At 37.8% G+C, this 14,986-nt stretch overlaps 1 protein-coding gene across 4 annotated transcripts in view; it reads left to right on the top strand.

Moving 5' to 3' along the window:
• LOC124160201 (probable E3 ubiquitin-protein ligase HERC4) overlaps positions 1–14,986 on the top strand; it is a 56,087-nt gene that overhangs the window by 39,798 nt on the left and 1,303 nt on the right. For all 4 annotated transcript variants that reach the window (XM_046535983.1, XM_046535982.1, XM_046535985.1 and 1 more), the window contains 5 exons: positions 836–1,013; positions 2,399–2,531; positions 2,623–2,772; positions 7,484–7,632; positions 8,407–8,597. In XM_046535983.1, coding sequence (XP_046391939.1) covers positions 836–1,013; positions 2,399–2,531; positions 2,623–2,772; positions 7,484–7,632; positions 8,407–8,597 — 801 coding nt within the window. The remainder of the gene's footprint in view (positions 1–835; positions 1,014–2,398; positions 2,532–2,622; positions 2,773–7,483; positions 7,633–8,406; positions 8,598–14,986) is intronic.

Below are 14,986 nucleotides of genomic sequence, written 5' to 3'. Positions count from 1 at the left end.
GTCTTCCCTAAAAGTAATTGCAATATTTCATGTTATAACTCATTGATGCTTGACAAGATTTTATTCAATTCTAAGGACGAATGTGATCGTATTGACAAAAGTGGAGTATACAAATTGAAGTGTGAGGACTGTGGTTTGTGTTATGTTGGCCAGACCGGTAGAAGGTTTAAAGACAGAGTGAAGGAACACAGAAGAAGTTTTATATATGTATAATGACGGAAAATCTTGTTTTGCTAATCATTTATGCCTGAATAACCATTTTAGCAATTTTGACGTAGATATTTTGCATTGTATTGACAAAGGGCTTAAATTGGATTTTAAAGAAAAATTTGAAATTGCCAATATCCCGGATGGACTTTGTAATGATGTTTTATTTTGTACTGACTCACCTTTGTAAAAGTTAAGCTTCCCTATGATGTCACAACCATGACCTTCACTCATGCTCCTCTTGTTGTATGTCTTCTGGTTTCAGCCTTCATTCATTTGTTCACCTAAACTCCACCCTCTCCCACTCCCCTCACTCCAATTCCATATGCGCCCACCTCCTACCCTGGCCTGGGTAAAAATATGTACTGAGAGAGTGTGTTAATGCATTACCCTGAAAATGACACTAAGTGTTGGAACCATGGTCAGTCGTTGAGTGTTATATTAAATAGTGTGGAAATTACCATTTGTGTTTTTATCATGGATATTTGAAAAATATTTTAGCCTGTAAATAGAGGTGACTGATGAAAAACAATCGTCATTTGGCTGCTTGGCAAAGAATTCATGTTGATGGCTCTTAAGACTGAAGATGCTGAAAGGCTAATGCTTTGTGTGCTATTTCTATTGGCAGGTCAAGTTTCTGGGCGAAGAGGCTGAGGATGCAGGGGGAGTGAGGAAGGAGTTCTTTTTATTGGTCATGCGAGAAGTGTTGGACCCCAAGTATGGCATGTTTCAGGAACATGAAGAGACCAGGGCTATTTGGTTCAGTGAAAATTCTTTTGAGGATGAGGGGATGTACTTCCTCATTGGTGAGTGTGATCAGGCAAGCTTGAATTTTGGAAGAACCCTGAGGTCAATCATAATGTTGACTTATGTTGTATATCATAATTTTTTTCTGGGAAAATATAAGTTGATTTTAACTAAACATGCTGTAATCGCAACTTCAGATCATGTTAATTAATAACTTGTCAATATTGTATGTACTATTAGCATATGTTGTAAGGGTTCATGCTTCAATTGTATGATGTTTCTCTCATCAAATGGGTATGCATATATCATTTGGGTAGAGCTTACTTTGGAGCAGCCAAATGTGTGGTCCCAGAACAGTTGAATGTTGCTGCTTTCTAAAATTGACAATAAGGTACCTTGTCATGCTTAAAGGGGAGTGTGAGTATTACAAATAGGTACAGCGTTAACTTGGATTTGAACCCTACCTCAGTTAAAATCCAAAAATGTACTAGGTATCACTCGGCCTATATTAAATCATTACCACAAATCATTTTTATCCCATTGGTACAGTAATTCAACCTGCTGCTTCCTGATTAAGCACCAATCCTGTTTTTATTGAAGATAGGTATTATGATATTTTCCTATTTTAGTACCTATACCGGGACTAGCCACGGTGATAACTTTTTACGGAGACACCCGCAATGCACAAATAGTGTGAAAAATCCACTGAGGAAAAATCATTCGCCTTGACCGGAATTCCGAGGCGTCATTCTCCCCTGTGGAAATTTGTGGACTATACCGGACAAGGTGGTATGGCTGCTGAGCATATGATGCGACTAGCAGTCCAGGTCGTGCGCATGGCGCCACAGCCAGAGAGCAAAGCCCGAACTTTGAACACTAGAGGTGTTTGCTCTGGACTTATTTAAGTATACCGGGACTAGCCACGGTGATAACTTTTTACAGAGTCACCCGCAATGCACAAATAGTGCGAAAAATCCACAGAGGAAAAATCATTCGCCTTGACCGGGATTCGAACCTGGATCCCTCGATTTCTGGCAGAGTGCTTTAGTCAGTTAAGCTACCGAGGCGTCATTCTCCCCTGTGGAAATTTGTGGACTAACCGGACAAGTCCCGGTATACTTAAATAAGTCCAGAGCGAACTCCTCTAGTGTTCAAAGTTCGGGCTTTGCTCTCCGGCTGTGGCGCCATGCGCACAACCTGGACTGCTAGTCGCATCATATGCTCAGCAGCCATACCACCTTGTCCGGTATAGTCCACAAATTTCCTCAGGGGAGAATGACGCCTCGGTAGCTTAACTGGCTAAAGCACGCGGCCGGAAATCGAGGGATCCGGGTTCGAATCCCGGTCAAGGCGAATGATTTTTCCTCTGTGGATTTTTCGCATGATATTTACCTTTCGCATTTAATGTAATGCCTCATTTCCTAATTTATCTTACTTTGTCTAGGCCTTCTTTGTGGTCTTGCTATCTACAATTTCACAATTATTGAACTACCATTTCCACCTGCGCTCTACAAAAAATTACTCGGTGAACCTGTATCTCTCAATGACCTGGAGCATCTTTCCCCTACCATGGCGAGGTGATTAACGATAAAAAATTACGAATATGAATTTTTTTGAGTGTTTTGACTTGTCTACTGAGTGGTTCTATAAATTATTCTTTCCACGCAGGAGTCTGAGATCTCTTCTGAGCTATGAAGGGCCTGATATGGAAGAAGTGTTTGGCCTGACGTTTGAAATTTCAAAGGAGGTGTATGGTGAAATGAAAGTTTTGGCTTTGAAGCCTGGAGGTGGAAATATTCCAGTTACACAAGAGAATAAGTAAGTTTTTTTGTCACTAAACTCTTGGCTCCAATGTTTCCTTTTACATTGTATGTATCATTGTTGACTGTTATCTTTCAATGTCATGCGTCAACCAGTCATCAATTATTCTTATTCCAATTTTTTATTGCTGTGGTTAAAAAAATTTCTTCTTTCCAATTATTTTCCTAAATATGCTCATCTTTTTCGTTTTGTATCCTACCCATGGCCTGTAATGCCTTTCTACTCTTCACTATTGCATTTTAATTTTTGGAGGTTAGAGGAGACAGAAGGTATGGATGGAGCGAGTACTTAGCGGGGGTGGGATGTTGAAAACAGGGTTAGAGGGAAGAATGCTAGGTAAACGAGGGAGGGGAAGGAAAAGAATAGGATTTTTAGATAGAATGAAAGGTAGTAGGTCTTATTGTGCACTGAAGAGGGAAGTGCATGATGTAAGGGGAGGCTCCCGGAATTCTTCTTAAGCACTCCATAGAAACCTACCTTAATCGGTAGAATACTTTAATGATGTTATCTATGTATATTTTCTGTGCTAAGAGATAGAAATATTTATGAGAAGAAAAGGTTCAAATTTCATGCTTAGCTGCGATCGCACAGTGGGTCAGCTACCGCTTAATTTGATGTTTCTCAATTCCTTTGGCGATGTCAGCTTTTTCACATGCCCTAATTTCTTAAACAGCAGAATAACCAAGTGATGTGGGCATAAACTCTCAGTAAAACTGATGGTAATGTAAAATCAATGCAGAACATCTTATTGTTTATGAAATTTTCTAGCCTCAAGAATACTGTGAGAATAAGATGATGCCGACTTTTTTGAAATCTCAAGTCATGAGAAAAGTTACGGCAGCCCAATTGAAGTTATGGAATTAAGGTTTCAAAGTTATATTAACGAAATCTCTATCTTGTCGCTGGAGATAGCATGCAGACAATTTAAAAGTGGATTCTTTCCTCAGCCAAAACCAGGGTAAAGCAAGCTTACTTGCTTACATGATGGTGGTGCACCCAATGTCTGATAGGCACCAGCTGAGTATTTGCCTCCTGCTAGGGATGAGTGGATTCCACTTTTTTTCGATTCTGATTCCTTCAAATCGATTCCCAATTCTCGATTCAGATTCCATCGATTCTTATTCCTTCTAACAGGTGGGATATTGATTTATCTGTAGCATTTCTGTCATTAAAATTTAAGAATTGAATGGAATAAAATAAAAATAGCTGCGGTGGCTTCATTGTTGTTTGGCTGTGGTGGCTAAACAATAATGTAGCGTTCATTGCATCCATACATACCAGAGCAGCCTGGCGGGTGCACAGTGGCAGCCAAACGCAACCTGTCGAGTCTGCCCGAAGGCCGCGGCGACTTATGCCAAGCAAGGATCAACTTTCTCAAGGGTTGCAATGATGAAACTGTGCTATATAAATGCAAATGTGTCTAAATTTTTATTATTGATGCAGATGCGTGTTAGTCTATGAAAAAAATTATATAAAAAAAAACCTGCTCTCTGCGCATATTTATAAGAAACTTTTTTTCACAGGAAAATTCACTCTCTGCACGTTTTTATCATCATCAGACTTCAAATATCATTCGAAAATAAATATATTTCGATCTATTATACGTTAAAATTGCTGGTTCAGTTGAATTCTCCGATGGTGATTCATAATCGCAATAATTTGATTTGCCGTGACCAGCGGTCGATAAAAGAACGAAAAACACATGCATTGCTTCCCGATCCAGTGGTTTCGAGTTTTTTACTCTGAGAGTTGTTCATGCACACGCGCCATTTCAGGGTTCCTCAGTTTGTCGCTCTTGCCAACATTTTCATGTTTCCGAGGCCGCTTAGGTATGTTTGTCACAGCACCCGCGTGCTGGGCGTATCCTCCGCACGGGGAAGGCTGACACCGCAGCCGCTTAGGTGTGTGGCGGCCTTTATGCTAGGGATGAGTCGATTCCAAATGTCGATTCTCGATTCCACCGATTCTCGGGCACGGAATCGGAATCGAGAATCGATCGCCTAAAGTCGATTCCGATTCCATCGATTCCAGGAAGATAAATGTTTTGAGCATAGACTATAAGTTTGGGGCATAAATGCTGCCACACACCTAAGAAGCCGCGGTGTCAGCCTTGCCCACGCGGAGGATACGCCCCGCACGCGGGTGCTGCGACGAACATACCTAAGCGGCCTCGGAAACAAGAAAATGTCGGCAAGAGCGACAAACCGACGAACCCTGAAATACCTCGTGTTCATGAGCAACTCTCAGAGAAAAAAAATTGGAAATCACGGGATCGGGAAGCAACGCATGCGTTTTCCGTTCTTTTATTAACCGCTGGTCACGGCAAATCAAATTAATACGATTATGAATCACATTCGGAGAATTCATCTGGACCACCAATTTTAAAGTATGATAGATCGAAATATATTTTTTTTACTTTCGAATGATATTTGAAGTCTGATGATAATAAAAACGTGCAGAGAGCGAGTTTTTCTGTGAAAAAAGTTTCTTATAAATACGCGCTGAGAGCGGTTTTTTTATATACGTAACATTTTTAGACAAACACGCGCCTGCGTCAATAATAAAAAAATTAGACACATTCGCGTTTGTATAGCCCAGTTTCATCAATGCAACCCTTGAGGAAGTTTATACTTGCTTGGCATAAGCCGCCGCGGCCTCCGGGCGGACTCGACAGGTTGCGTTCGGCCGCCACCGCGCACCAGCCAGGCTGCTCTGGTATGTATCGACGCCATGAACGCTACATTATTGTTTAGCCACCGCGGCTATTGTTATTTTTAGGGATGGTCGGATCGGATACCTCGGATCCAAATACCCGCGGATATTGCCCTTCATCGGATCCAAAGTCACGGAAGACATCGGATCTGGATCGGAAATTTTAAATAATAGCTTCAGTGAATGTAACGCCCCATAAGAGTGGAAAGATTTCCGATTCTCTCTTCGAATGCGCCGTCGCATGCGATTCTTGTCCTACTCATGAACTGTTTTGTTTGAAAGCTCTCGCAGAGGTTGCAAGTAGAATTTCAGCCGTGGCCAGGATTTTCAGCATTTCAAAAGTAACTATGTCGCAGATTTCAGAAAACCACCCTCGGCCGTCCATCAGCCCGAGCCTCTGTTGTTTTTTTTCGCATCCGAAACCACACGGACCAAAAATCATTGTCTTCTAAGGAAAATATCAAATCACACGAAAACAATTGAAGCGTGTTTCATCCCTACCTCGTCTCACCAACTGACCTTTTTTGGCCTACCTGCTTCAATTCTCCGTTTCTAGACTAAAAATGCTAGGAGAGTGACTTTCTGGGAAAGTGTTAAAATTAGTTTAAAACCCATTATTTAGTGCCCGGTTTTTTCAACAATTTTCCCCCCTGGTTTTGGATCCCCCCCCCCAATTGAAATTCCTGGCTACGCCACTGCTCCTTCCCCTCCACCTCTCCTTTACACGCTTTTGCTGCTCACTCCTTCCTCATGCTGAGCGGTTGAGCACCTCGTCGCACGTGACGTTATTACCGTTTTAAATACTTTTAATTGTGTTGCTGATTGCGCAGTTGCAATGTAATTTAATGATGCACCAATAAAAATGTCTTTCATTGTGTATAAACATTTCCATTAACAGGAGAACCAATGAATGCAGTGTGCGTGCACTATTGCGTAAATAATTGCGAGGATGTGCTAAATCCACCTCACCATACTGAAGCATTTTCGGATTAAACACAAGTCCGTATGCGATGAGAAAGTAAAATTCGGGGGAAACACGTGTGAGGAAAATTTGAATTCAGTCGATAGCAGGGGGGTAGCCAGGAATTTTGTTAAGGGGGGGTCCAAAACAAGGGGGGGAAATTTTTAAACAACAGGGTACAAAGGAGAGGTTTTCAAACTAATTTTAACGCCCTTCATAATAGAAAAAACTTCATTTTTCAGAGATTCATTTTTTTTTTCATTTTTGTAAATTCATGATTTTTAATATTTTGTTTCCTTTTATGAAGGAAAGTAATTGTGTTTTTATATTTTGGGGGGTCCTCTCGCTACGCTACTGGTCAGTGGTTCATCCTAAGATTTTTCCTATTTTCATTTCCAAACCCAAGCGTAACAGTTTAGGCCCTGAGTATGTAAAGATGTTTTTAAAAAACAACTTGAAAGCCCATAAACTAATTTTTAATTTATAAAAACATAAAAATGTGTATGAAAATCTAAAAAGCATTCCATTGATTGTATGTACCCACAATAAACTTGAATAATGACTTTGTTTAATGGCAGGAATTCAAAAATGCATTTGGAATCGAAAATATCCGATTCGAAAGATCTGGCTCCAAAAATCCTGGATCTGTCCATCCCTAGTTATTTTATTCCATTCAATTCTTAAATTTTAATGTCAGCAATACCACAGATAAATCAAAATCCCACCTGCTATAAGGAGTAAGAATCGATGGAATCGGAATCGAGAATCGGGAATCGATTTGAAGGAATCGAAATTGGAATCGGAATCGAAAAAAAGTGGAATCGACTCATCCCTACTTTATGCCCCAAGCTTATAGTCTATGCTCAATTACTCTAGTATGCATTATTTAGATTATGCCACCCACAATTGAAGCTGAGAACTTTGCATCCGATAGTAAGACTGCTCTTTTCTGCAGGAGTTTGGAGGGAAAAAACCTTATTTTATATTTGTGCCATTAATGGTGTTATCCTTGAAACATCATCTTTCTCATTACAGGAAGGAGTATGTTGATTTATATGTTGATTGGATCCTCAATAAGTCCGTTGAGAAACATTTTATAGCTTACCGCACTGGGTTCTTGAAAGTCTGTGGCGGAAGAGTTCTCAAGCTTTTCCATGCTCAGGAACTAATGGCAACAGTTGTTGGTAATTATTAATCATTTTTTTATTTTCTTTCTTACGCAAAGGTGCTCATTGTAATTTAAATTTTTGATTGCCCATCTTTTTGTCTTATTGTTATTAGAAATTAAAGCTGTCCCCTCTTCATCTTGAATCAGCATCTTGTATAATGTGTAGCAGTTGATATATAGGGCTTTATTCCATGCAGTATTTTTTTATATTTCATATTTCAAGGAAAATTGTGTTCACTTATTGGAAGTACCTTATATTCTTGATTATAATTTATCACATTCCTCAAAGGGTTTAGAAGGTCAAGAAAGGGGTTTTGGGCCTTGAATGAAATCCAAAATAAGAGTGCAGTATTAATTATACACTCGAAATGATTTTCATACCAGTATTTTTGTTTTATAAAATCAGTTTTTTTATTTTTCCTAACCATCACTTCTTGTGGGGAATAATGTCTAATTAGAGCAAAAACTCTTTGGTTTAATTCAGAATGTTATCTTGTTGCATCTCAGCTAAGTTTCCACGTTTTGTTTTTGATCAATAGGCCTTCAGATTCATGCCCTCAATATCTTTACAAGTTAGAAATCACACTAGCCCATTTCGTTATTTTTTTCTGCTGAGTTAACTAGGCAAAAGATTTCAGCTTTCAAAGTCCCAAAGATTAGGCGATAACAATTTCAATGTGTGAAAAGATAGCTCAGTGAATTCAAACCCTTGGTGGAATATACATTGTTTGCAACTGTTTTTTTTTGTTCAGAAGGATGTTGTTTTTGAATGAAGCAATTATTATTACAGGAAATGAAGAATACGATTGGGATGAGTTGGAGAGAGAAACAGAGTACAAAAATGGTTACAGTTCATCGCATCCCACGATCAGGCTTTTTTGGGAGGTGTTCCATGAGATGCCTTTGGATCAGAAGAAAAAATTCCTTCTATTCCTGACTGGCAGTGACCGGATTCCTATCATGGGAATGAAAGCAATAAAGGTTGGTGTACTATATACCGTATTTCTCCGAATATAGTCCCCTTCTGAATATAGTCCCCCCCCCCCCCTAATTTTGAGGCTTCACTTTCGGGAAAAGTAAAAAAAATGTGTTTGAATATTGTCCCCACCTATACTTTTACCACAGGCATTTTTGGAAAAAAAGAGGGGACTATATTCAGACATATACGGTATTACTTTAAGTAAAAGGTAACTAGACTGACTAATTTGTACACATGTACTCTCATGAGTTGTTATAGAGTCAAGTGCAGTTTAGTGTTATTCATTACTGATAGAGAATGAAGTACAGTAGAACTTGTTTTGTACGTTTCTGAAAGGACCGCAAAAAATGAACGTACTATCCAGGAAAACGTGCCAACCTGGCAAGTAGATAATAGCAATTGGGGTAATTTCACTCTGTGGAAAAGTCATCATAATTACAATTACTTTCAGAAGTTCTCGTATAATCGTCTTCCTGAACTTCCACATTGAAAATCAAGAAAAGAGCACCACATTGCAAAACAGTAACATGTGCATGAAAATCAATGTTTCATGGATTTCCCTGAGACCTTTATGTACATAAAAACTGCGTCATTCTCCCGTGATTTCTCATGTGTATGTTTTAAGAGGACAAATTAAGCTAAGTAATTTCTTCTTTCTCTCAGCTTTCTCAAAGAATATGACGATAACTCTGAGTATATCATTTGGTTGTTTTAAAACATCATAAATATTGGCAAAACTTTAATTACCATTAATCTCAGCAACCCCCTTACGCATTCGTTCTAGGCACAAAACCCTATCAATTGTTATATCGATATTTTTTTAATAATTTTATATATTACTGTTTAAATTCACTTAAAACATTTGTCCAATGTAGACTACGTTCTATGTCTTGTGCCGAGATCAAGGATTTTTGCATTAAGCTTCACTTAGAGATCCAAAGCTTCATCTGCTCCCACAACACTAGTCAAACAATGACGCACGTATTGCATTGAGAAATGCATTTAGATGCATCGCAGTTGTAGAAAGAGAAGTGTGGGATGAAAGTAAGAAGGTATATGGCTGGTAATAATAAAATAACTTATGAATTCGAAAGTTTAAACACCTTAAAATATACGAGGAAACGACTTGCGGGTTGCGTCATGGCAACCAATTGAGCGTACTACCCAGGAAAGTGCCACTATTTAACCCTTTCGAGACGGCGGAGTTTTCGTCTTGGCATGACTGCTGTACTGAGCCCCAAGAGACTCTTCTTTCTCGTGGTACGGAGCATTTTTGGAGGACATTCAATAAGAAGGGTCTTGCGGAACCTTTTTCGACCCCTCTCCGATGGGACTCTGCATTATCTCAGTCTCCGAGAGTAGTTGTGCTCCCTCCTTTCCGGGTTTACGACCATACCTGCGGCATTGGCTCGCGGTCAACTTATGTATTGCTTATATGTATTTAGCAAATGGATAATTGTTGCTTGCACGTAAATTACAGACTTTGAATTGAATTCCTCATTTTTATCTGAGCATTGTCAAATTTTAAACGAAGTTCTAAGGCCATTATTAACGCATTCATCGCAGCAACAATTTCCATGTTGATGTTTATTCATAACTCGAGATATAAGTTAATATTTGTCGTGGAATATCGTTTAAAAATTGTAAACTCTGCTCAAAAGACAAATAATTCAATTCTTAGTGTATATTTCTTGAGAAATGAACAAATATTTATTTCGAAAATTGACTGTATAAACAATTGAATGACCGTTGTCCCGTACCGCATAGAGGGGTTATAAAAGACGAAGGGTCCGGGTACCTGCTCCCGGATTCCGAGGGTTAATCCTAAACCCCGAAGCGTTGGGTCCCGAGACAAAGACGTCGTAAACCCACGACCGTCCTAAAAGGGGGGGGAGCTAGAAAACATATATATACGGCTTTCGATCTCCTGGCCGGGAAAATCTCACGTATATATACGCCCGTCGTCTCCCGGGTCAGGAAACGTCCACACATATATATACGTGTACAGTAGGGAAAAGGTTAAAGAGTACTAACCAAATAGTTTTACCGGTATTTTGTTAGGATGGTATTGGGGCGGAGAGAAATTGCCGTGTTAAGGAGGAAAATGTGCTAAAGAGGAACGTACTAACCAAGTTCCACTGTATAGTAATTTTATGAAAAAAGAAAATCATTGCTTTGTAAGTCAGTTTTGTTCAAAATTTGATAAAAAATTGTCAAATTTTAAAGGTAAAAGACAAGCTTCTTGTATTTATTTTTGTACATACAGTTTATATTTATCTCAAGATTTTTCATAGCTAAAATGAAATTTTATCAATACTATGAAGCTGTGAATTTTTATATGTATTTGAGAACACTTATAGATTTTATTTAAAAATTTTGATCCACGTTTGTTGGCATCTCTAAATTATTCATTACTTCCTATTTATTTTTTGTGTGAGTAGTGTTCTTTTCTATTTGACTAATGATTGCTTGTCAAGTGATGTCTTAATTTTTTAATTCTCCCATGCTTAAAACTTTCAGTGTTAGTTGATACAAGTATACTGAACCAATAATGAATAATAATGTGACCTATTCAGTATCTTAAGTTGTATTTTGTCCAAAATTTGAACTACTAACCCAAGTGTACTAACTTTAGAATTTTTTTACCTTATCAATTTTAATCATTTGAAGAGATAAAATTCTTATTATCAGAGTGAAATATTTATTTGGTTTGTTAGATTTGGAGGGCAATGCAGTCAAGAAGTGATGTGTGGTCCTTTTTAAGTTTTATAAAAATTCCATGAGCTTAAATGAGAGACTGAAAACTCTCCAAATTTCTTCCCACCTTATAGTACAGGAAATGAAGCTCAAAAATGTGCAAAACCTTGCAATTTTTTTCAAACTGAATAGATTTACGTTGGGTTCAGGCTAATATTTGGGTTTAGGCTCTATTTCAAAATCTATATGATGCCGATGGGCACTGTTTAGTTTTTAGGGATGAAAACTACCCCTAAATGCCAAAAGTTAAAAAACTACATTTCTAAGCTTTGTATGGGTAAAGTTTAGTTTGGATTAGTTGCATAATGAATTTTTAATGCTTTGGAACTTAATTTCAGAATATGTCAACTATTAAAAATCAACCCTTATGAGGGATTAATGTAAAAAAAAATTAATTAACTGTCAGTGTTTTAATTTTAAAATGTTGTTTCTTTAAATATACTAATTTCATTTTGCAACTTTTCAACCCTTAAAAACCACCCCATATAACATGGTAATGCTTATAAGCTATTTCAATTGGTATAATTAGGAAAAAGTAAAATTACGTACAAACGTTTATTTACTCAAAAATTAATACAAAATATTTACAAACGTAGGCAAAAATAAAACTTATAGGAACACAGATACAAGTAATTTTTTTAATCATCTTCATTTATATAATCATCGTTGTCTTCTTCTAATACTGGACAATCTTCTCAAGAGCATCCAGAAAAAATTGAAGTGCAATATAATCCCACTTTTCTATAGCTACATGAACTGGCGCACCCTTTTTTGTGATTATAAAAAAGCATTTTGAGAAGTTCTTCAAGTCCAGGCAGTTTGTTCATTTTAATGGGGTGCATTGGTAAAGAATTAAATGCATACTCATGTATACATTACATATTACACAATCTAAAGTATACTGCATGCCTTCCAGTCTTCCCACTACACGTTACTGGCATGCGAACGCACACATACACATTCCTTCGGCGGCCCCCTCCTAGCGCTCCCCGCATCCTCCGACTTGCAAATGAATGAAAATTATGAGAAATGAAATGATAGAACAATTGATACAATAAAGAATATGACGATGAGAGAATAAAACCCCCTTACCGCACCATAATAATAATAATAAAAAAAACATACACATATACATGTGTATACACATCTTATGGGTATGTGTGTTTATTTTGGAGTAAATTTGAGTGTATATGTCAGTGCCGAACATACAAAGTGATGTAGTATACAAAGTTATGGTTATATACTGGTTATGTAGATTATGATGCTCCGAATTGTGCCTTTCCAATTGGTTTCCAATTTTATTGGTTTTTTAAACATAGCTTCTTAGTTTTGGAAACCATCCCCCGGGGTGAAAGCGCCTGTTGGCATGGCATAGATTTTGATCCTTGGTATATTCCCTTCCTACTGCAATGTTTTCAAGTAAATCGATGCAGTTTGAAAAAATTGCAAGCCAAAGTGTATCATTTCCTAGACTATTAATGTCACCTCTGCAACCATCGTCCACTGAATGGCAGCTAGGTTTGCCTTTTTAATCTAGCAATATTTCATTAACAATATCCATACCCAAATTATTTTACTCAATCTGTTGCTCAAATATAAATTTTCAATATCCCAATGCATCTTTCGAAGCTCACACTCTTAAGACACTAAGTATTGCCAAACAACCACTTTTATTTGAATCCAAGGAAAGGTTTTCTTCCCTCCCAACTCCTGTAGAAAAGGGTCTTACAATCGGATGCAAAATTCTCGACTTCATAGTTGGGTTGCATAATCTAAATTGTGTATACCCATGTTTTGTGCTGTATAACTTTGCTGCGGAAACCAAAGTGAAAGATACCAGCACCATAATTTAATTTGTTTTACTTTATATTTAAAAACAATGAAATGAATTTTGGTTTAGGGCAAAGATTCAACCTGCTCCAATCAGATGTTGGGTATGCTTAGTAAAGTCTGCGAATTCAACTGCGAGAATTGTAAAACAAAGGGGTTGTTGTAGAATTGTGTTCATCTTAGGTTAATGCAAATACAGTGTTATTTATTACTGTGAGAATTTCCATGGATTCTATGATCCTTGTCAAATATCTTTGTGACTGGCCCAGTTGTGCAAGCCGGTAATGCTTCAAGTGGTGTCTAGGCAGAAGGTGAGACCTACACATCCAGGGATGAGGGAAACGCAGGTGTTGGTACGTTATCTCAAAAAAGACTCTGTCAGTGGTTGGAAATGGAAGACTGTGTCAAAAGCCTTCTTTCCATTTGGCAATACAGCTAACTTACAAAGCATACCCCAAGGAGGTCTGAAGGTGACTGAATTTCCCGTAGGCTAGGCTCTGCCTATCGCATTTTGGTTGGTTTTCAGGAATTCTCATTATATCTGTCGTCATCCCCCAAAAATTGGGACTGCCTCACAGTTGCAAAGATATTTCATATTAACTCTAATGCATCCAGCTTAGGTCCCTTCTCCAAATGGAGCATCTCAGGTACAAATGTACTGATATAAGTTTCTTTGAAAAAATGCTTGGCAAACAACAAGGAAAGATTATTGTTTTTAAAATGTGCTTTGATTTCTTTTATACAAGTTTTGAAATTTCTTTCTGTACGACAAATCTTTCCACTCGTGTTACACTTCAGCTTGTACATATACTCCACTCCTTTGTGAGTGTTCCACTTTCAGTGATCAAGTAGCGAATTCATCCAAATTCATATTCCCTCCTAAAGAACTAATGCTATTAGAAAAAGGTCAGAAATTTGTTCCCGTCATTCCCATTTTATTCTATGATATGTGAAAACTTGGCAGTGACATGTGAAATAGTCGTTCAATAGCAGGAACTCGGAACCTAGGAATTCATCTCTCAACACATCAGTTATTTAGCTTCCTCAATTGAAGCCAGCAAATGCCACTACCCTGACCTTTGAGAAGTAATAGGATGTAAAACTTCTACCCACTAACACAATTTTGTGCTTCCAAAAGCTGACAAAGGGAATGCAGTGGGGATCTTGGGAAGAGACGATTATATCCAGAAATGTGAGAATTTCATCCAATCCAACAATTTCATCAAACTTTCTAGTGGCCCTCTCCAGTTTTTTTTTAAGGAAGAATTCAAAAATACCATCAGTTCATTGTAATTCCAACTCAAGGATAAATACAGTCTCACATATGTGAACCCCGTATTGCCTCCGTTCATTTTATTTTACTATAATTAAATTGGAATTCGTATAAATTATGTAACCATGTTTATCTCACCTATAGGTTGATTAATTCTTTACAACTCTGCTTTCTCATATCCATATCCTTCAGTGGCAATGTGTAATTTACCTTCTTTTATTGTGTAGTATAAGAAAAACATTTCTGACAGAAGCATATGGCAAGGTGAAAGCTCTACCCATTGGTGTAGGTTTTGAAAATTGCTCATGTAATATTTGGAGTTGCTGTTGGGGGTTAGGCTTTGAAATACCTTTCAATCTCTTTAGTAACTTTACACTGCACACTCAGCACTTCTATTCTTCATCTTACAATATTTACCATCACCTCTGTGGAGGCTACCTTGCCTTTGGTGCTTGATATTACATTATCGTCTTAATAGTGAGCATTATCATTTATTTGGAGATATTCCTCATTCTTCAGTGTCAGTTTCAA

The sequence above is a fragment of the Ischnura elegans genome, chromosome 6 (genome assembly GCF_921293095.1).
Source record: "Ischnura elegans chromosome 6, ioIscEleg1.1, whole genome shotgun sequence".
NCBI lineage: Eukaryota > Metazoa > Arthropoda > Insecta > Odonata > Coenagrionidae > Ischnura > Ischnura elegans.
Note: the sequence above shows the minus strand (reverse complement) of the source record. Positions and strands in the feature narration are given on the sequence as shown.